At 37.3% G+C, this 22,708-nt stretch overlaps 1 protein-coding gene across 2 annotated transcripts in view; it reads right to left on the bottom strand.

Moving 5' to 3' along the window:
* Positions 1-22,708, bottom strand: part of UBE2W (ubiquitin conjugating enzyme E2 W) — a 74,629-nt gene that overhangs the window by 32,015 nt on the left and 19,906 nt on the right. For both annotated transcript variants that reach the window (XR_013447851.1, XM_036065339.2), the window contains exon 2: positions 3,208-3,299. Coding sequence is in view for 1 of the 2 variants with exons in the window: in XM_036065339.2 (XP_035921232.2) it covers positions 3,208-3,299 (92 nt within the window). In the remaining variant the exon portion in view is untranslated. The remainder of the gene's footprint in view (positions 1-3,207; positions 3,300-22,708) is intronic.

Below are 22,708 nucleotides of genomic sequence, written 5' to 3'. Positions count from 1 at the left end.
AAAACAAACAAACAAAAAACAAATCCTCAGTGTTTATGAGTCCAATTAAGGGCACATGTCCCTGAGGATGAATGAAATGGGAGAAGTCTCAGTTCTTAACTTCTAGTAAGTAGCTATTGTTCTAGGATTCTAATGTTTAAACAGTTATTTTTCATGCATTCATAGTTCCTAATCAAAGAAACAGCCAACTATTCCCCTCCAAAGGAAAAACTAGCTCTCTTGGATATATTATGATATGTTATGACAGGATACACACCAATATGGCCTCTCTAAGGGATTTTCAAAGGGATTATGTCTATACAAAATTTCTGCATTTCATGCTGACTACAGGCTATAACTCAGGGGATACCATTCCACGGTCTAACTTTGAGAAACCATTTCCGTGTTACTGATATTTATATATATATATATATATTTTTTTTAAGATTTTATTTATTTGACAGAGAGAGACACAGCAAGAGAGGGAACACAAGCAGGGGGAGTGGGAGAGGGAGAAGCAGGCTTCCAGTGGAGCAGGGAGCCTGATGCGGGGCTTGATCCCAGGACCCTGGGATCATGACCCGAACCAAAGGCAGATGCTTAACGACTGAGCCACCCAGGCACCCCTACCGATATTTAAATTGTTTCCAAATTGTCTCTAGAAATAGTACTGTTGAAATGAGTATAGTTAGTTCTAAGTTAATCTTTTTTTTTAAGGTAAACTCTATGTCCACCAACATGGGGCTTAAACTCACAACCCCAAGATCAAGAGTTGCATGTTCTACTGAGTAAGCCAACCAGGCACCCTTGGGTTAATCTTTCTCTGTCTCTGTTCCCTCCTTAGGTCAGCACAGGGGTTTATTTATTAGTTCAAAGGATATGATACTCTTATTTTTAAAGGTCTTAATACATGCTACCAAACTGTCCTCCAGAAAGCTTAATGTTTTTTTTATTATCATTCTCATCCCACTTAAACATTATCCTTTAAGATCTAATTTTTATAAAACTAGTTTTATATCCTGGAAGACAAAGATAATAAAATGTTTGTGATTCATTTACAATGAATTATTTTAAAAGAAAACCTGCCTGACATACATCTCTAAAAATGACAGGTTTATTCTGCAACAAAGATAATGCTGTTTGGTAGTTAAACAATCTGTGGTATAACTGCTTGAAAATCTATACAAATGTTTCCATTTGTACAAATGTAAAACATTCCTTTAACTTTTTATAAATCATTGTATTATATGGTTCCCCCACCACCAAAAAAAGAAAAGGTTGAAAGAGGAAGCACTTGATTATTATCAATGAAAATGGAATATAATCTACCTGTTTAATTATACAGAAAAAAAATCTCATTTAATTATATAGAACAAATGTCATACACTCTAAATATGTGCTCCATTTTCAAATTTTGTTTGATAGAAATGAAAAATCAATCGAGAGTCACAAAAAGAAAGAGAAGAAACTTAAATGCATATTACTAAGTAAAAGAGGCCAATCTGAAAGGCTACATACTGTATGATTCCAACTATATGACGGTCTGGGGAAGGGACAACCACAGAGACAGTAAAAAGATCAGTGGCTGGTGAGGTGATGAATAGCTGGAGCACAGGGAATTTTTAGGGCAGTGAAAATATTCTGTATACCATAATCATGATACATGTCAGTGAACATTTGCCCAAATCCTTAGAACATACAATACCAAGAATGAATTATAATGCAAACTACAGACTTTGGGGGATTATGATGTGTCAATCATACTTCATCAATTGTAACAAATGTCCCACTCTGGTGGGGGATGTTGATATAATGGGGGAGGCTGTGCATGTGTGAGAGCAGAGGGTATGTGGGAAATTTCAATTTTGCAGGGAACCTAAAAATGCTCGAGAACCCAGCAATGTTTTAAAAAGACTGTTACAGAGCTAGAGATCTGTACTCAATTTTCAAACAACAATATATCCATCCAAACATCAATAGATCCATTCTTCATATCCCCGTTTTAAAAAAGCTTGACTTCCGTGGTAAGTATGGACTCAAATCTCAAAGTCAAAGGTAACTAAAACTGTTTCTCTAAAAGGATAAGTATGTCCATGAATTTTGGTCACTTTTGCTTTCTGGACCTAGAATATCACTAAGTATTTGAATTATCCTCTTTGTCCTATAATTTGGTCTACAGTATACTTTTTATCTTGCTGCCTCCTATCCTATCCCTTTTATGTTTTTGAAGATTTTAAGAAGAGATTCCATTATTTTAAATTCCTCCCCCCTGCCAATTTCAGAGCATTTACCTTTGTCTAACAAAACTATTAAGTTAAAGGAGTGATAAAAATAGACTATACTGGGTTGTGAGATCTTAGGATGATACTCTAGACATCTTTACAAGAGGACACATATATATCTCTCTACTCTTCTTGGGTTCGTATCTGGGAAAAGACTTTTTTGCACCCAAGGAAGGAGCAGAATTAGAACACTTCTGTGTCTTCCCTTCTATGCTTCACTTTTTTATCCTCATGAAGAAGTTTCTTACTATTAAAAGAGGTTGCTGAAGAGTCCGACATTCCGTTACCGTTCTTTACAGGGCAATTAATGTGTTCAGGGATTGGAGACACCTCTCGACTACTACCCCCTTCAAACCTTTACATACGGTTTTGAAAAATTTGATAAACAACCACATGCCAAACTGCTCGATTTTAGATGAAGATCATTTCTTAAAGTCAGACCAAAGTTTTTATATGCTGCCTCTTTGGCAGGAAACATTTTAAAACATTACTAATCAACATACGGTTTAAAAAAAAAAGGTTAACAAATCATACATTATATACAATGTGTATGATACTATTATGTAACACAAAATGGGGTATATAAATGCATAGAATAAGATCTATCTATTTACCTCTTGATGGAAGAGAGTCGGATGAAATATGAAAATTCCACATTTTATTTTTTAAGATTTATTTGAGAGAGAGAGAGAGAGAGACAGAGAGAGAGAGAGAGAGAGAGAGGAGAGGGGGAGAGGGAGAGAGAGAATCTCAAGCAGACTCCCCACTGAGCGCAGAGCCCAATTCGAGGCTTGATCTCATGACCCTTACCCGAAATCAAGAGTCGGATGCTTAATCAACTGAGCTACTCAGGCACCCCAAATTTCTCCATTTTTAAAAATAAGTATATATTCATACTTTACACTAATAATAAAAGAAACAAGTACTTCAAAAATTAAATACTTACTGTGTAATTGAATTCTGAACACTCTTTTCATTTAATGTCATTCCGGGAGGTGGGTCATTTTGCAAAGCCAACAGTTCTTTCTGCAGTCGTTTCTAAAAAAGAATATCAACAATAATTTGTACTTTGAAAAAAATGACAGTATAAACATCCTCTAGCTTCACAGACTGAAATTCTTGACTAAATTTCCTCCAAATGCTCACATCTTTTCCTTTGCAAGTCCTTTACATCTTGTGTATATCTTATATGCCTCCCTAATTTTTAATTGTTTGTCCTATAATTCACAATCAAAACATTTCTAAATATCCTGTTAACACTGATGCTGTAAAGTGGTTATGAAGAGTAGACAGCTACCTACAAAACTTCATTGTTACTCCACTGAGGTTATAAGATCTCAGCCTACGTTATAGCTGCTTAAAAGTTTTAGCAGTGTTTCCTTTACTACTTTCCATTTATAAAAACCACAGTTCTCCATCATCCTTAAAGAATTTGTCATTTCAGACACACAAGCTTTTCAAAAACACTATACAAGTAATCATACATGCAAAAAGCCTTTGGAAAATGTTCTGAATAACTTTTAATTTACAATTTACAGCCCATATTTGTTTTCATTTTTAAACAGGATACCTATACATAATTTAAACTTTCAATACTAGAATATAACATATCATGGCCTGAGATATAGTTTTTTCTCTACATATTAGATGCCCCCAAATGGCTATATTTTACATTCTTGTTTATATAGTTTTTATTGCTCAACTCTTCCCATGTTACCACTAGTGGACATTCTTTTTCAGTATACAACAAAGCAAACAAAAACCACAGAAGCCCATAGCTTATGGGTTTAAAAACCAAATAACCGATGTTATTAGAATTGCATGTAACTATAAAGACTTTTTTTTTTTTTTTTTTTTTAAAGATTTTATTTATTTGACAGAGAGAGAGATAGCGAGAGCAGGAACACGTGCAGGGGGAGCGGGAGAGGGAGAAGCAGGCTCCCCGCCAAGCAGGGAGCCCTATGCGGAGCTCGATCCCAGGACCCTGGGATCATGACCTGAGCTGAAAGCAGACGCTTAATGACTGAGCCACCCAGGCGCCCCACTATAAAGACTCTTAATGAGCATCTTTTCTTGGATTAAAGCAGACAAGCATGGATATCTGTTCAGAACTCAACAATTCTCTGCTTAAAAGCTAGCTTGTGCTTTTTCTGGACAATGAAGTATTACTAACAATATAGCAAATGTTTCTACATCTTTTCAGTGTATGATACCTTAAATAAACTTAACATCACCCAACACCATTACAGATTAGAAAACTCCTCCCTTCTCCATTGAGAATCACTGACCAAGAACTTATTAATAGGCACACACTCGGCCCACAAGCAGCTATCTGTAGACCATCACGCCTTTGCTTTGGTCTCTGTGGTCCTTCTGTAGTTATCTCCCACATTTGTCTGGCTGTCACCTCACAAGGAGGACAGACTATGTTGTTGATCACAGCAAACCCAGGGCCTAAAATATGCTAAAAACATTTGCTAATAAATCAGTAAAAGTGGGGAAAAAAAAAATCTCCTAAATGGCTCTTTAAGTGGCCAAGAATGAAACCTTTCCTCAGAGCTTGCAATATCACAATCGCTACTGACAGTGAAATAAAGTATCAGCTACTTGCAATTTCTGACCTCAGCTGTCTTCCAAAATGTAAAATAATTACAAATTGAAAAGTACTTAAGAAAAATTTTAATTATCTAAAATATAGAAATAAAGCTGCCTGAATAACTTGTTTGAATAAAGGAATATATTTGTGATAAATTTTTGTTATAACAAGGTTTTTAATTTATTCCACTTATAACAAATGTGGGTTATATGATCAAGTAAATGTTTTTATTAAGTTTATTTTAATTCCAGTATAGTTAACATACACTGTCATATTAGTTTCAGGTATACAATATAGTGATTCAATGATCAAGTAAATTTTTAAAAACACTGGGTACAAAAAGGAAAAACCGATTTCCTCAATGAAGGATTTCTCAGAGACTTCTGATATACTAACTTGCACAAATGATTCTCCAAGGGGAAGAAGGTAACACAGAGGTTTCCAAAAGTAATGGAACCTCCTTAGTGTAAGGCATCTTGGAAAAGTCTTGTTTCAATAACCACATTTTGGGTAACACTGCTGTAGAAATTCTCCAGATCTTGAGAACGTCATTAAAACAGGGAAAGCAAGCCCTTAATATCAAATCAAGGATGTATAGGAAAGTCAATTTGCAAAGCTACTAACTGAAACATAAGGATAGAAAGGTAAGCTAAGAAGAGTTTTATTGGTATGATTAGCCCTAGGTCTCCTGAACATAATGATAAAGGGTACTATGAAAAAAGAAATGTTTTCCACATCCTGATGCTACTTACATGATCACAAAGAAAGAGACCTGTGATGACCAAACTCCAAGAGAATCTCCAATTAACTCTGCTTCCTTATATTCACATTTTTCCGTAGTTCCTTCCCACACTGTACCAAAATTGGTCAGTGTGACCAACAGAATATAGCAGAAATGATATGTTACTCCCACGATTAGGCTCTAAAAGACTATGGCTTACATTTTGGTTACTCTCTGTGGAATCACTTGCCATGCTGTGAACAGCCCAATTCAAAAGCTCACATGCTAAGATTACTGGCTTCCTGCTGATAACCACATGATTTGGAAGCATATTATCCAACCCTAACCAATCTTTCAGATGACTGTAGCCCAGGCCAATATCTTGCCTACAAACTAAAAAGAGACTCCAAGTCAGAACCATCCAGCTAAGCCTCTGATTCCAGAGCCTTTGGACTGCAAGGGATTATAAATGTTTGTTCTTTCAAATTACTGAATTTGGGGGAATTTGTCATATAGCAATAGATAATGCAGGACCTCTGCTCCAAACTTCCCTGATGAGAAAGGGCTAGCATCCACTTTTCATTTCAGTATCACAGGTCAGAATCCAAAACATTCACAGGACTTTTTTTTTTTACTGAGGGGGTGGAGTCACTACATTAAAAAGACAATTCATGGGGCGCCTGGGTGGCTCAGTTGTTTAAGCCTCTGTCTTTGGCTCAGGTCATGATCCCAGGGGCCTGGGATCAAGCCCTGCATCAGGCTTCCTGCTCAGGGGAAGTCTGCCTCTCCCTATTCATCTGCCTCTCTCCCAGCTCATGTTCTCTCTTGCGCTAAGAAATAAATAAAAGCTTAAAAAAAAAAAAAAAGACAATTCATGCCAGTTGCTTATTGTCTTATAGCTACTAGGCAGTAAACTACTTTGCAAATCCACATCCTCTCCAATAAAGAGATAAAGCAGGGCCAAAAGTCTGGGGGCTAATGAGTATTTACTAAAGCTCAATAACAAAAGTAATAATTCATCCATGCACTTAAAATCACAACTTAAAAAAAGACACAAAGAATAGAAGGTCAAGTGGTGTGTCTATTTGGCAGGTTCACAAAAAAACAGGGAATTTATGCTTCAGGGTGTATTCTTCTCAGAACAATAATTCACTGGAGAAGGCAGGACATGTCTTTATTTATTTTTAAAAAGAGAGAGAGAGAGAGAGAGCGTGTGTGTGTGTGCGTGCGCATGGGTGCACGTGCAGGGGAAGAGGCAGAGGGAGAGGAAGAAGCAGACTCCCCACTGAAAACAGAGCCTGATCCCAAGACCCTGAGATCACAACCTGAACCAAAGTCAGATACTTAACTGACTCAGCCACCCAGGTACCCCGACATGTCTTTAAATAAGCAATCAGTCCCCTCAAGGGTCCTCTGGATCTTCTAAGCAATTGGTTCTCATCAGCTATACTCAAAAACAAAATAAAACATGGGGTGCCTGGGTGGCTCAGTCGTTAAGTGTCTGCCTTTGGCTCAGGTCACAATCCCAGGGTCCTGGGATCAAGCCCCGCATCAGGCTCCCTGCTCCACGGGAAGCCTGCTTCTCCCCCTCCCACCCCCCCCCCCCGCTTGTGTTCCCTCTCTTGCTGTGTCTCTCTCTGTCAAATAAATAAATAAAATCATTTAAAAAAAAAGAAAGAAAGAAAGAAAAAAAAAGAAACTGGTTCTAAGTTTCCTGAATCTGGACATAGAAGCTAAAAGAGAAGGACCTAAAAAACTAGATGTAAAAATAAATAAAAATTCCTACTCAGTTCAGGATGTGAAGAACTAGTGTAACTATTTAGAGATCGTACCATGTAGCATCAATCAAAAGAAAGCTATTATCTCATGAGGAGGCATTCAGCTCCTAACTTTGAAGACAAAGTGCAGAAAAAGCAGATGAGAAACACTAGCAAAAGCAATGATACCACCCGCTGTGAATCCAGCATGGCAACATGGTCGGCTTTCCCAGGCAGTGCTGAAAATGGCAGCTACAGACTGAGGTAACTGGCGATAATGGGAAATAACTGCAGAAGGTAACTATTGTAACCAAAGAAGCAGAACTACCCAGAAACCACTGGGAGGAGAAGAAGCCAAGAAATTAAGAGTTCCAATGGTTCTTGGCCAAATATCACCCCTGTATGTACCTAAATTGGTGAGGTATGGGAAAACTAATTACATATATTGCAAATGTACCGTAATTCTCTGAATCTAAGAAACATCGTCAATCATAAGATGCACCATTATTTCATGGAACACTAGAAAAGGAAAATTGCTGCCAATTAAACAATAACACACCACTGGTAAGACATTGATTCCAGATGTTTAAATATGAAAAAATCTGCATTTAAAATCTATCAATATTATATTAATAAAAGTTTAATTTCTGAGTAAATTTAATGTCTAAAATGATTCTTTTCTCATTTATTTTTTTGAAGATTTATTTATTTATTTATTTGAGAGAGAGAGAGAGCATGAGAGGGGGGAGGGTCAGAGGGAGAAGCAGACTCCCCACTGAGCAGGGAACCCGATGTGGGACTTGATCCCGGACTCCAGGATCATGACTTGAGCTGAAGGCAGACACTTAAAAACTGAGCCACCCAGGCGCCCCTCTTTTCTCAATATTTAACACCTAACCAAAAATACATGATCTCCGTCAATCTTTAAATATGCATTTTATTTCCAGAATTTGCACAATAGCAGTACACAGAAATCTTGTCCTCCCAGGCAAAAAGGCCTGAAGTTACTAGCAAAAGAATTTCTTTTTCTATCTTATTCATCAAAAACGGCCAGGCCCAGAACCTCAATGTTTGGAAGCACCTCAAATGTACAATAAATCTGAAAACTCCATCTAAGCCCTCATTTTATGTTGGCTCAAGTCTGGAAGACTCGCAGGAATTTGAGCTCTTAAGAAATCCAAGTGGATTTATATACTCAATAAGAGAAATACTTAAACACTTTCAGAACTGGTTTGGCTTGAGGCGCCGGGCTGACTCAGTCAGTAGAGCATGCAACTCTTGATCTCAGGGTCGTGAATTTAAGCCCCATGTTGGGTGGGGAGCCTACTTAAAAAAAAAAAAAAAAAAGAACTGGTTTGGCTTTTCAGTGGCTCTGGCTTCAGTAGTCCAGCCAATACCACCCTTTCTTTCCTTCCTCATGAATGCAAATGGTTCAAGATGATATGAATCCATTCTAATTTATTACCTTTTAGGGCGGCGGGGGGGGGGGGGGTACGGTTTAAGAAAACTACTGACAAATTTTGGGAGTTATCCATGACATGGTATTGGGACCCACCACAAAATGAATGACATTCCAGGTATGTCACAATACCAGTGTTGGGAATCTCTGCTCTGATATTACTACAGTAGCCTAGGACTTGTCACCCTGCACTTACAGTGACACCAGTTCAGTTCCTAAAACTTTTCCAACTCAACGCATGTGAGGGATTATTCTTGAGATTTACTCTCCCCTATGACTGGGGCTTATTAGAGGCCTGGCTTGAAAAGAGAATTTATATAGTATGAAAAGGCTGCTCTGGAGCTTAATATATTTTCTCTCCACCACCACCTCTTTAAGAATCACTACAGTAGCTGCTTCAAACCGGTTTAAAGGTGACCTGTAGGAACACAAAACAGTCAAAATAAAGAACAGACACATGTATTATTACTCTTAACCTTACAAGATGTAAAGCCCTTGGAAGGCACAAGCCACAGTTTATATACAAAAGTAAAAGCAATTGAAATTAAAAACTATAATCACTTTATTCTTTTTTTGGGGGGTTCCTTTTTTTTAATTTTAAGTTCAATTAATTAACAATATAGTGTATTATTAGTTTCAGAGGTAGAGTTCAGTGATTCATCAGTTGCATACAACACCCAGTGCTCATTCCATCACGTGCCCTCCTTCATGCTCACCACCCAGTTACCCCATCGCCCCCCCCCACCTCCCCTCCAGCAAGCCTCAGTTTCTTTCCTATGCATAAGAAGTCTCTTATGGTTTGTCTCCCTCTCTGGTTTCATCTTGTTTTATTCTTCCCAGGTTTTTTTGTTTTTTTACTAACCAGAATCATGCTATATATATTGTTCTTTGATGTGCTTTTTGGAGATGTTCTCAGCCTAGCACACTCCTTTTATCCATTCTATATTCCACAGAAATAGTTAGATGTTTGGGTTGCTTCATTTTGCGGTTATAATTATTCCCACTTTTGTGCACAAACTTGAGCACAGGGGCTGAAATTTGAGGGGAAGAGTGTCAATTTGAGCCCTTGGCAATCTGAGGTGAAGGCATGTTGACTTGGCATTTAGCAGGTGTCAGTCCTATTCCATTTCCCCCAACTCAAAATATCAATGCTATCCAAATATACACTCATAATGTTAAATCAAGCCTGAATATGCCATATGCTTCCCTGGCATAATCAGGATATGAGATAATGGATAAATATAAAGACTAACACTTAAATATCAGAAATGTTTAAATAAATGTGGGGGTTGGGGGGATGGGTTAAATAGGTGATGGGGATTAAGGAGTATACTTATGATGAGCTGAGCACAGTACGATGTATGTATGGGAGTGCTGTATTGTACACTTCAAAGTAATATAACACTATGTTAACTAACTAGAATTAAAATAAAAAATTATATAGACATCAAATACATACATACATAAAATCTCAGACATCCTAAATTTTTTTAAATAAATGTGGTAAAACTCTATCCTAACACAGATTCCTGACATTATGTGTACTGAACATAATTTAACCTAATAATAATGACATTATTGTGAGAGCCTTAAATAACAATGAGGTCTATAAGCCCATGTGACCCTACAGCAAATTGTGAAAATTTGATATCCTTGTTTTACTGTCATCTCCATTTTTATTGTCAATAACTTGTCACAATATCCCACCTCTAGTCACTGACATCTTTTTCTTTCTCCTCTTTTCTCCTTCCTTTATCTGCTGTTTCCCCCTCTGCAACCCCACCCTACATTACCCAGCAAAAGAGTTTATTTTTGGTGGATATGTCACATTATTTTTGTTTAACCCTACTCATCTTCGGTGCTATCATCAATACTGGCAAACATTTATTGCTTCACATGCTCTTAAACTATAAATATACTGCCTTGGGGCGCCTGGGTGGCTCAGTCGTTAAGCGTCTGCCTTTGGCTCAGGTCATGATCCCAGGGTCCTGGGATCGAGCCCTGCATCGGGCTCCTTGCTCAGCAGGGAGCCTGCTTCTCCCTCTCCCCACTCCCCCTGCTTGTGTTCCCTCTCTCGCTCTCTGTCAAATAAATAAATAAAATCTTTAAAAAATAAAATAATAAATAAATAAATAAATAAACTGTTTCACTGAAACTAACTGGAGAAATCAGGGATAATTTCTCTAACTCCTCATTAAATGAAAACATGGCTCAGTAACAGGTCCACAGACCACACTTTGTGTAGCACATGCTAAACCATGAAGTGTTATCCCAATGATGCAATTTCTGCCTCTTCAGCTACTCTCATTTTCATCAATGCCCAGTTATATATTAGATCCAGTTTTTGCTTTTTTACATAGCTGAGGATGATGGTTATGACTCTATAAAAAAAAAAAGTACTACTATGGTTGTTCTATAGTGTACATTACTGTTTAAGCTTAAGAATACCACATCAAACAAAATGCACCAAATAGCCAGTTGTGAACGCAGCATAAAAGTTCTTAAAGGAAATTAAAAGTGCTACCTCAGTGAACACACAAGTATAAGAAAGTAAAACAGCCTTATTGCTGATATGGACAAAGTCTGAGTGGTCTGGATAGAAGGTCAAACCAGCCACAACAGTCCCTCAAGCCAAAGCCTAATCCAGAGCAAGGCACTAACTCTTCAAATCTGTGAAGTCTGAGAAAGGTGAGGAAGCTGCAAAAGAAAGGTCTGAAGCTGGCAGATTGGTTCGTAAGGTTTAAGGAAAGAAGCTGTCTCCATTAACATGAAAGTGCAAGGTGAAGCAGCAAATGCTGATATACAAACTGCAGTTAAGTTCTCCAGAAGATCCAGCTAAGATAATTAATGAGGGTGACTACACTAAACAACAGATTTTCAGTGGAGATGAAACAGTCTTCTATTGGAAGAAGATGCCATCTAAGACTTTCATAGCTAGAGAGAAGTTAATGCCTGGCTTCAAAAGCTTCAAAGGACAGGCTGACTCTTATCAGGGACTAATGCAGCTGTGGACTTTAAGTTGAAGTCAATGCTCATTGACGATTCCAAAAATCCTAGAGCCCTTCAGAATTATGCTAAATCTACTCTGCTGGCTCTGTAAACGGAACAACAAAGCCTGGATGACAGCACATCTGTTTGTAATACAGTTTACTGAATATTTTAAGTCTACTCTTGAGACCTACTGCTCAGGGAAAAGATTCCTTTCAAAATATTGCTACTCACTGACAATGTACCTGGCCACCCAAGATTTCTGATGGAGATGTACAAAGAGATTAATGTTGTTTTCATGCCAGCTAACAGAACATCCATTCTGCAGCCTATAGATCATGGAGTAATTTTGACCTTCAAGTTTCATTATTTAAGTACATTTCATATGATATAGTTCCAACAGAGTTGATTCCTCTGATGCATCTGGGCAAAGTAAACTGAAAACCTTCTGAAAAGAATTTACTATCCTTGATGCCATTAAGAACATGTGTAATTCGGGGCACCTGGGTGGCTCAGTCGTTAAGTGTTTGCCTTCAGCTCAGGTCATGGTCCCGGGGTCCTGGGATCGAGCCCCACACTGGGCTCCCTGCTCGGTGGGAAGCCGCCTTCTTCCTCTCCTACTCACCCTGCTTGTGTTCCCTCTTTCACTGTCTCTGTCAAATAAATAAAATCTTAAAAAAAAAAAAAGGAACATGTGTAATTCATGGGAAGAGGTCAAAATATCAACACTAACAGGAGTGTAGACATTGATTCCAACCCTCATAGATAACTTTGAGGGGTTCAAGACGTCAGTGGAAGAAGTAACTGCAGATGTGCTAGAAACAGCAAGAAGTAGAATTAGAAGTGGAGCCTGAAGATGTGACTGAATTGCTGCAATCTCATGAGAAAACTTGAACAGATGAGGAGTTGCTTCTTATAGATAAGCAGAGAAAGTGGTTTGACAGAGAGAGACAGCGAGGGAAGGAATACAAGCATCAGGAGTGGGAGAGGGAGAAGCAGGCTTCCCACTGAGCAGGGAGCCCGACACAGGGCTCCAACCCAGGACCCCAGGATTATGACCTGAGCTGAAGGCAGATGCTTAACAACTGAGCCACCCAGGCGCCCCAGTAAAATATTTTTCAGTTATGCTATGCACATTGTTTTTTCAGACATAGTGTTATTGCACTTAACAGACTATAATATAGTGTAAATATAATTTTTATATGCACTGGGAAACCAGAAAATACACCTGACTTACTTTATTGTGGTATTTGCTTTGTTGCAGTGGTCTGAACCAAACCCACAGTATCTCTGAGGTAATGCCTGTATTCTAAAGAGTAAAAATTCTGGAGCACCTGGGTGGCTCAGTAGGTGAAGTGTCCGACTCTTGGATTTTGACTCTTGATTTCAGCTCAGGTCGTGATCTCAGGGTTGTGAGATCCAGCCCCAGCTCAGGCTCCACACTCAGCGAGGCATCTGCTTGAGATTCTCTGCCTCTTGTGACCCCCACACCTCCCCTCTGCAAGTGCTCTTTCTCTCCCTCTAAAATAAATAAATAAATCTTTTTTTTTAAATAAAAGGTAAAAATCCTTATTTAGGGTAGGGAGAATTAAAAAACATTAAAAATGTAGAAATAAATGCTAATGGTTGCTAATGCAACTGTACATGAAATGACCAACAATGCTTTTCTCTCATTTCATCTAACAACCAACAGGAGGTGGAAGGTTAACAATAGGGGAACATAATAGAATAAAAACAAGACTACTAAACACATTACCATCATTACAATATCGAACAACTACTATTTTTTCCCCAACATTAAACGATTATAACAATAGCTATCTCTCTTCTTTCAGGGTAAGAGGCAGGCATTCCTCTTCTTAAAAACAGCCCACAACCTAAAGAGAAATAAATATGTAATAATTTCTACCTGCTTTCACGGTACAGCAGTGTCTAAAAGGAGGGTGGTCAAAGAAAGAAACCAGGATCATGGTAAACTGAAAACCAAAGGAGGAATGTGTTTCAAAGACTAAACAATTTCTTTTTCAGCAGAATGGCAGAGCAGATACTTGGAAAAATTCTATAAAAAACAAAAGCGAGTGTAGGAATCCTGAAATAAAAGGATCATGGCTGGATTTCGCCTTGGAGACTTCTACCAAACCCAAAGAGGGGCAAGACCAAAAAGTGAGGAATCTAACAGAAGACTAAGGACTCTTCAGTGTAAGGGTAAGATAGAGGGCACAGAAACTCCCCTGTTTTGAACTGAGCAATGGGCAGAGGAAGAAAAAATTTCTTCCATGAAATGTCTTAACCCCAAGTGGACACCCACGTGGGTTTGTAGTATGAATTCCTGCAACCTCAGGCAAGAAGTTAATCAAAAGTGGCCCAGGAAGTAATGCCCAGGTAACTGGCAGAAGCAAGTATAAGTCCTGGAGGAAAAGAAATTTTCTATCCCTTTGAGGAAACAATTTTGCTTGTCAGAATCTAGAAAGATACATAACAAATTAATAAGGACCAAATGAGAACTTATTCAGAAGACAATAGCATTCAATACCCAGCATGATAAAAATCTACCTTCCTTAGCTGGAATAGCACCAGATCCCCCAATTAATATATGTCCTTGTAGCATTTATATATAATTTATAGAGTGAGCAACTCTAAGGCAGAAAGTATATCTATTTATCTTTGTGTTCCTAGCATTCAAAACTGCCTGGCACATAATGCTTTTTGCCTTAGTAAATGTTTAAAAACAGATTAATAAGGGTGTTGACTAATGCACTATTTGCAAGGGCAAAATCCAGAAACCATATATATGTGTCTATCAACAGCTATACACAAATTATGGCATATGGAAATAAGACTATGCAACCATTAAGTATTATGTGTACTAACAGAAGAACCCCAAAATATACTGATGAATAAAAAGCAAGCCTCAATCAGGGAAATACAAATCAAAACCACAATGAGATATCACCTCACACTGGTCAGAATGGCTAAAATTAACAACTCCGTAAACAACAGATGTTGGTGAGGATGTGGAGAAAAGGGAACCCTCTTACACTGTTGGTAGGAATGCAAACTGGTGCAACCACTCTGGAAGACAGTATGGAGGTTCCTCAAAAAGTTAAAAATAGAGCCACAATAGCCAAAATATGGAAAGAGCCCAGATATCCATCAACAGATGAATGGATATGATGTGGTATAGGGGTGCTTGGGTGGCTCAGTTGGTTAAGTGGCTGCCTTCGGCTCAGGTCATGATCTTAGGGTCCTAGGATCAAGCCCTGCATTGGGCTCCCTGCTCAGTGGGGAGTCTGCTTTTCCCTCTGTCCCTCCTTCCTTGCTTGTGCGTGCTCTCTCCACTCCCCTGCTGGCTCATCTCTCTCTCTCAAATAAATCTTAAAAAAAAAAAAAAAGTGGTATATGTATACAATGGAATTACTCAGCCATCAAAAAGAATGAAATCTTGCCATTTGCAATGATGGAACTAGAGGGTATTATGCTAAGCGAAAGAAGTCAGAGAAAGACAAATATTGTATGATTTCACTCATATGTGGAATTTAAGAAACAAAACATATGAACATAGGAGAAGGGAAGGAAAAATAAGACGAAAGCAGAGAGGGAGACAAACCATAAGAGACTCAACTATAGGAAACAACCTGAGGGTTGCTGGAGGGGAGATGGGTGGGAGGATGGGATAACTGGGTGACGGGCATTAAGGAGGGTACCTGATGCAATGAGCACTGGGTGTTACATGCAACTGAGAATCAATAAATAACCTCTGAAACTAATAATACACTATATGTTAATTAAATGGAATTTAAATTTAAAAAAATTAATTTTAAAAAAGCCTCAAGATACATATAATTTCTTTATGTTAAAACAAAAGCAAGAGATTTGGGATGCCTCGGGGCTCAGTTGGTTAAGCCTCTGCCTTCGGCTCAGGTCACGATCCCTGAGGTCGAGTCCTGCATCTGGCTCCTTGCTCAGCAAAGAGCCTACTTCTCCCTCTGCCTGCCGCTCCCCCTGCTTGTGCTCTCGCTCTCTCTGACAAATAAATAAAATCTTAAAAAAAAAAAGGCAAGAAATTTTATTTATATAAATGCATACAAAGGAGGTCAGAAGGAAGCACATCCAACTATTTTACAGTAGTCCCCTCCAAGGAGTGGAAATGGAGGAGAAAGAAGACATCCCTATTTGCACTATACACTTTTATACTAGGACTCTTTTACAGCAAGAATGTAGAAGCGAATTTCTTGTATAATTAAAAAATAAATTTAAGGGCAATGGATGATGAAAACATATCCACATTAAGAACCCGCACACAAATACTGACAGCAGCATTATTTGCAACAGCCAAAAAGAGGAAGCAACCCAATGTCCATTAACTGATAAATAGGTAAGCAAATGTGTCCAGACAACAAAATGTATCTGGTCATAAAAGAAGAATGAAGTACTGACAAATGCTGTTAACATGGATGAACCTCAAAAAGACATGCTAAGTCAAACAAATCTGTCACAAAAGACTACATATATAATACCATTTATATGAAATGTCCAGAACAGGCAAGTTATAGATAGAGAAAGTAGACCGGTGTCTGCCCGAAGGATGGGGAGAGAAGTGATGGAGAGTGAGTGTTTATGGGTACAAGTTTTCTTTTGGGGATGACAAAAATATTCTAATATTAGATTATGGGGAAGGGTATACAAGCAGGTAAATATACTAAAAACCACTGACTGTACACTTTAAATGGTTAAATTTTATGGCATATAAATTATAACTAAATAAAACATTTAAAAAAAACTCAGTGGACAGATTAAATAGCAGATTAAAATAAGTGAAAAGAGAATTAGTACCTAGACAATAATCTGAAGAGTTTATCGAGGATGTAACAGAGAAACAGAGATAAAATTATGAGACAAGAACACAAAAGAGAGTAAGAGGCAACATTTATAAAGAGATAATGACTGAGAAGTTCCTAGAGTTGCTGAAGACATCAATCCTCAGGTCCAAGAAACCCAATGAATTCCAACAGCATAAATAGAATTCCAAACTTAAAAAAGCACAGAACATCAACTAAAATCAGCTAATCCTAAAATCAGAAAGAAAAGATATATTATCCACAAAGATACGGAAATTAGGCTGATGGCTTTCGTTTTATAAAAGTAACAATGGAAGACTGGTAACGCTAGAACTTAGAAAACAGTGGAATTTTATATTTAGTGTAAGTGAAAACAATAGACAATTTTAACTACTATATCTAGCAAAACTAAGTTTCAGGAACACAGGTGAAATACAGATATTTTCAGACAAAACAAGTTTACCACCAATAGTAACCAACTATACAATAAATCCTGACTTCCTTCTGGAAAATGATCCTAAATGACAAGTTTAAGATCCAAGAAGGGGGGTGCCTGGGTGGCTCAGTTGTTAAGCGTCTGCCTTCAGCTCAGGTCACGATCCCAGGGTCCTGGGATTGAGCCACGCATTGGGCTCCCTGCTTCGCGGGATGCCTGCTTCTCCCTCTCGCCACTCCCACTCCCCCTGCTTGTGTTCCCTCTCTCGCTGTGTCTGTCTCTGTCAAACAAATAAAAATAAAAAAAAAGATCCAAGAAGGAATGGTGAGCAAAAACAAATATGTAAGTAAATCTAAACATTGAATATGAAACAATATAGGCCCATGATTCCTTATGAAAAAACTCTTGGGGCCAGATATGTTTCAAAATCAAGAAATTTCTGATTTTATAAAAATAACAATGTCATAAAAGAGCACCCCATCAAACAAATTAGGATTTAGCACTTAGGTAGGTAAATATTTACAGTACATGGAATTTTTTTCAAGACTATGCAGTCTCATGTTCATTCAGGTCAGGTTTCACCACTAGAATAATCTGTGGTCAATTTACATATAAGTTCTGGTTTCTAAATTTTTTTAGATTCTGGACTTCAATAAAAGACATGAGCCCAAAATATCAATTGGTAAGATTAAGATAGGACAAAACCAAGATACAGGGCAATCAACACATAAATTGGAAGACATGTGATGGCAGTTAAAAACATTCGAAGGGGGGCGCCTGGGTGGCTCAGTTGGTTAAGCGACTGCCTTTGGCTCAGGTCATGATCTCAGGGTCCTGGGACTGAGCCCCTTCTCCCTTTCCCACTCCCCCTGCTTGTGTTCCCTCTCTTGTGGTCTCTCTGTCAAATAAATAAATAAAATCTTTAAAAAAAAAAACAGGGGCACCTGGGTGGCTCAGTCGTTAGGCGTCTGCCTTTGGCTCGGGTCGTGATCCCAGGGTCCTGGGATCGAGCCCCGCGTCGGGCTCCCTGCTCGGCGGGAAGCCTGCTTCTCCCTCTCCCACTCCCCCTGTTTGTGTTCCCTCTCTCGCTGTCTCTCTCTCTCTATCAAATAAATAAAATCTTAAAAAAAATAAAAAATAAAAATAAAAAAAACAAATATTCGAAGGTCATTTTTTTTTTAGAAGAGTGCAAACAGGGGTGCCTGGCTGGCTTGGTCAGTAGAACATGCAACTCTTGATCTTAGGGTCGTGAATAAGAGTGCAAATATTCATAAGCTTTATTTTTTTTTTGAAAGACAATGATTGTTGTTTTATTATTTTAATTCCAGTATAATTAACATTGGTAAGCTTTAGGTTTTGATAACTGTGCATATTAAATTAGATACAAACAACCAAACAGAAAAACTGGCAAAAGACTAGAACACACAATTTATAGAAAGCAACCTAATGACCAATTTACATGAAAAAGGACTCAACCTCACTCATCATCAGAAAATGAAAATTAAAGCCATATTACGGTAATAACATATATCTACCCAAATGACTAACATTAAAAACAACTGACAAGACCAAGTTGGCAAGTACATGCAGGAAGTGGAACTCCCATACTGTTGGTGGACAAACCATTTGGCACTTTGTAAACCTGAATATAAACTATGACTCACCCACCATTTCCATCCCAAGGTATCTATCCAACATATATAGGTCAACAAAACACATGCAGAAGTGTGTTTATAGCAGCATTATTCATGACAGGCCCAAACTAGGAACAGTCTATCAACAGTAAAATGGGTAAATAATTTATGGTCTATTCATACACTTCAATAAAAACGAATCAGTTCCACACAGAACATGAATCATCTTATAAACTACTGTTGAGCAAATGAAGTCAGACAAAGGAAAGAATACATATCATATAATTTCACTTATATAACGCTCACTAACAAAGTAATCGATGGTGTTAGAAGTCAAGATAGTGATTACCTTTGGAGAGCAGAAGGTAGTAGTGACTGGGAGTGGGCATAAGAAAGGCTCCTGGGGTACAGCTATTATTCTATTTCTTTATGTGTGATAGAATACACTTTGTGAATCTGTACACTCTGCATTTAGATTTCTGCTCTTTTCTGTATGTTAGACCTCAGTAAAAACATTCATCAAACTTTTCAAAAATTGACTGTGGTGACAGTTGCCCAACTCTGAATATACTAAAAGCCATTAGATTGAATACTTTAAACAAACGATCATGGTATGTGAATTATTTCTCAATAGGACTGTTAGTTAAGCAATCTATCAAACAATAAAAAATGAAAGATAAATAAGGAAAATATTAACTTTGAATCTACAAAAAAGCTATAGATGTACTATATTTCCTACTCTTCATGTTTGATATTTTTGTTAACAAAAAGTTTGGAATAAAAGCAAGAATAACAATAAAATAAATGGAAAAAAAAGCTAGGGCAACTCCTAAAAGAATAGGAGGTATATCTTTAAAACAAGTAAAGGGAAAAACAAAACGAAAAAAAGAAAATCAATCCATACTAAGGGAAAGATAAGGTACAAAAAAAAGCAGGCCAAATGAAAAGCACACAAAATGAAATAAATCCCACGATATCAGTTACTATTAAAAAATTAGATCAAGTTCTTTAAAAGGTAAAGAAAGTTAAATAGATGATGAATATATATAGTTATGAAGTTTTTAAAAGATATAACTAAAACATAAAAGCACAGGAAGAATCAAAGGCAGAGGACAAAAAAGGATACCAGGCCACAAGAAAGTGGACATAGTTTACTAGTATCAAGTAAAACCAACTTTAAGGCCAAATATACTAACAGAGATAAAGAAGAAATCTAGATAGTGATAAAAGGTTCAATTCACCAAAAGCACAGAACTTGTATATACCCAACTTAGCCTCAAAAACAGATAAGCAAAGGAAATTAATCTACCTTAATAACAGGAAATTTTATTAATATATCTCAAAGTAATGGACAAATCAATCAGACAAAAAAGCCTGCAAACTACTTTTGCAGACTCCCTTGTAGGTTCTGCCAACAGGAAGCAGTGGGAAAAAAATTTTTTTTAAGAAAAAATGCCATTCCCCATCCCCTGGTTCTGATAATGCCTCCTGCTGAAGGTGTCTCCTATTGAAGTCAAGGGCAGGTAGTGGGTTTCTACCAATAGCAGTAACTTTCTGAGTAGCTCCAGCCGCTCAGCAACAAGTGCAAGCTCTTTGGTTCCAGTCATTAAGTAGTACAACTCCCAGATCTTTTGAAAACAAACCTCCTTTTTGTTCTTCTCAAACACTCTCCCCTCCCTTTTGCGGTTCTAGTCCTAACCACACCCTTGTAACCAATTACCTGCATTAAATCTCTGCCTTAAAATATCTAGAGCAGTTATTATTTTCCTATCTGTTCACTGATCAATAGAGCATTTTAAAAACACTGCCACTAATAACTAGAGAAGAAAAGTTTTTCAAGCATTTATAAAACATTTATAAGAAATGACCACTGTTAAGCCATAAAATCTACTTCACAAGTTTCAAAGAACTGTATGACATAAATCACATCCTCTGACAATGCAGTTACGTTAGAAATAGCAAAAAGAACTAGGAGAAAATATATACACTTGGAAATTTTAATATTTTATTTATTTGTCAGAGAGAGAGAGAGAGCACAAGCAGGGAGAGCGGCAGGCAGAGGGAGAAGCAGGCTCCCTGCTGAGTAAGGAGCCTGAAGCGGGACTCGATTCCAGGACCCTGGGACCATGACCTAAGCCAAAAGCAGACACTTAACCGACTGAGCCACCCAGGCATCCCTACACTTGGAAATTTTAAAACATACTTTTAAACAATTCAATGATCAAAGAAGAAATCATAGTAGAGACCAAATATATTCAGAAATTATCATCAAAATATTACCTATAAAACCTACACGTCATCAAAATGGATTAAACATCAAAGTCAGAAAAACTCAGAGTATGATTTCATGTATTTAATCTTCAAAAAAGCAAAACAATACACTGTTTAAAGTAAATCTACAAGGGGGGCACCTGGATGGTGCAGTCAGTCTAAGCAACTGACTCTTGGTTTGGACTCAGGTCATATCTCATGGGTCAGGAGATTGAGCCACCACCACTCTGTACTCCCTGTGGAATATAGCTAAAAGTGTACTTAACATAAACTAAATTATAGTTTTAAATGTTTAGAGCAATGGCTCTTAAACTTTTTGGTCTTAGAAGCCTTTTATACTTAAACAAATTTTTTAGTACCCCAAAGAGCTTTTGCTAATCTGTGGCAAATACACATATTGATACTTACTGTATTAGAAATTTGAACTGTGAAATTTTAGTCTGTTAATTCACTTATAAATAAAAATAAACATTGCTTAATAACATACAAGTATTTTATGAAAATAACTATTTCTGATACAAAAACTATTAAGAATAGCATTATTTTACATTTTTGCAAATTTCTTTAATATCTGGCTTAAGAAAAGACATCTAGATTTGCAAGATGGCAGGACTAACCCTAGTAGGTATCAAGATTTCATCGTAAACTGTGAAATATGGACATATATAGACCAAATAGGACAGGAGAGAGAGAGCACAGAAGCTGACCTATACTATTTGGAAATTTGATTGGTGACCAACCAGGAAAAGCTCTTAGTAAATGGGACTGAGACAAGTCGGGTAGGCAGGCAGTAAGTAAGTAAGTAAAGTAAGTAAAGTAAGTAAATTAAGTAAAGTAAAGTAAGTAAAGTAAGTAAGTAAGTAAATAAATAAATAAATAATATTCCTGCCTCAAACCATAAGAATTAAAAGACTTACATGTGAAAGGCTAAACCATAAGACTTTTTGGAAGACAACATTTTAGGACAAAATTTAGGTAAATTTCATGAGCTCAGTCAGAGTAGAAAAGGATTTCTTAGGAAGAACAAAAGGAAAACACTGACAAATTTTCTTTGGGGTTCATCAAGATACCATGAAAGTGAAAAAAACAAATCTGAAACTGGGAAAAGAATTTAGCCATACAAAAGAACTGTAAATCAATAAAGGACAAATGAATCAAAAACAATCAACAGGCATTTCATACAAGAGGAAACACAAATGGTCCATAACAAATAGTATTTGACCTCTCTATTAATCAAGGAAATGTAAAATAGAACCACAATGAGATACCACCTACAAAAATTAACTCAGACAAGAATATGTGGTATCCCTGGGACTCCTGTACTACCAGCAAAAACATAAACTGATTTAACCACTTCTGACATTTGGTAAAACCGAACAAAGACATGGTACAACCCATCAAGTCCACTCTTAGATATATACCTTAAAGAAAACCATGCACATGTGCACCAGGAAAGAGGTATATTTAAAGCAGCACTGTTCCTAATAGGTTAGGAGTAAAATAATGATAGACTTTATAACATGGAATACTACTTAACCTTAAAAATGTACTACACATCATCAAAATGGATTAAATAAACATCAAAGTCAGAAAAACTCAGAGTATGATTTCATTTATTTAATCTTCAAAAAAGCAAAACAATATACTGTTTAAAGTAAACCTACAAGGGGGGGCACCTGGATGGCACAGTCAGTCTAAGCAACTGACTCTTGGTTTGGACTCAGGTCATATCTCATGGGTCAGGAGA

This window comes from Halichoerus grypus, chromosome 5 (assembly GCF_964656455.1).
Source record: "Halichoerus grypus chromosome 5, mHalGry1.hap1.1, whole genome shotgun sequence".
NCBI classification, from domain to species: Eukaryota; Metazoa; Chordata; class Mammalia; order Carnivora; family Phocidae; genus Halichoerus; species Halichoerus grypus.
The sequence above is the reverse complement of the archived record's forward strand: the minus strand, read 5'-3'. Positions and strand labels throughout refer to the sequence as shown.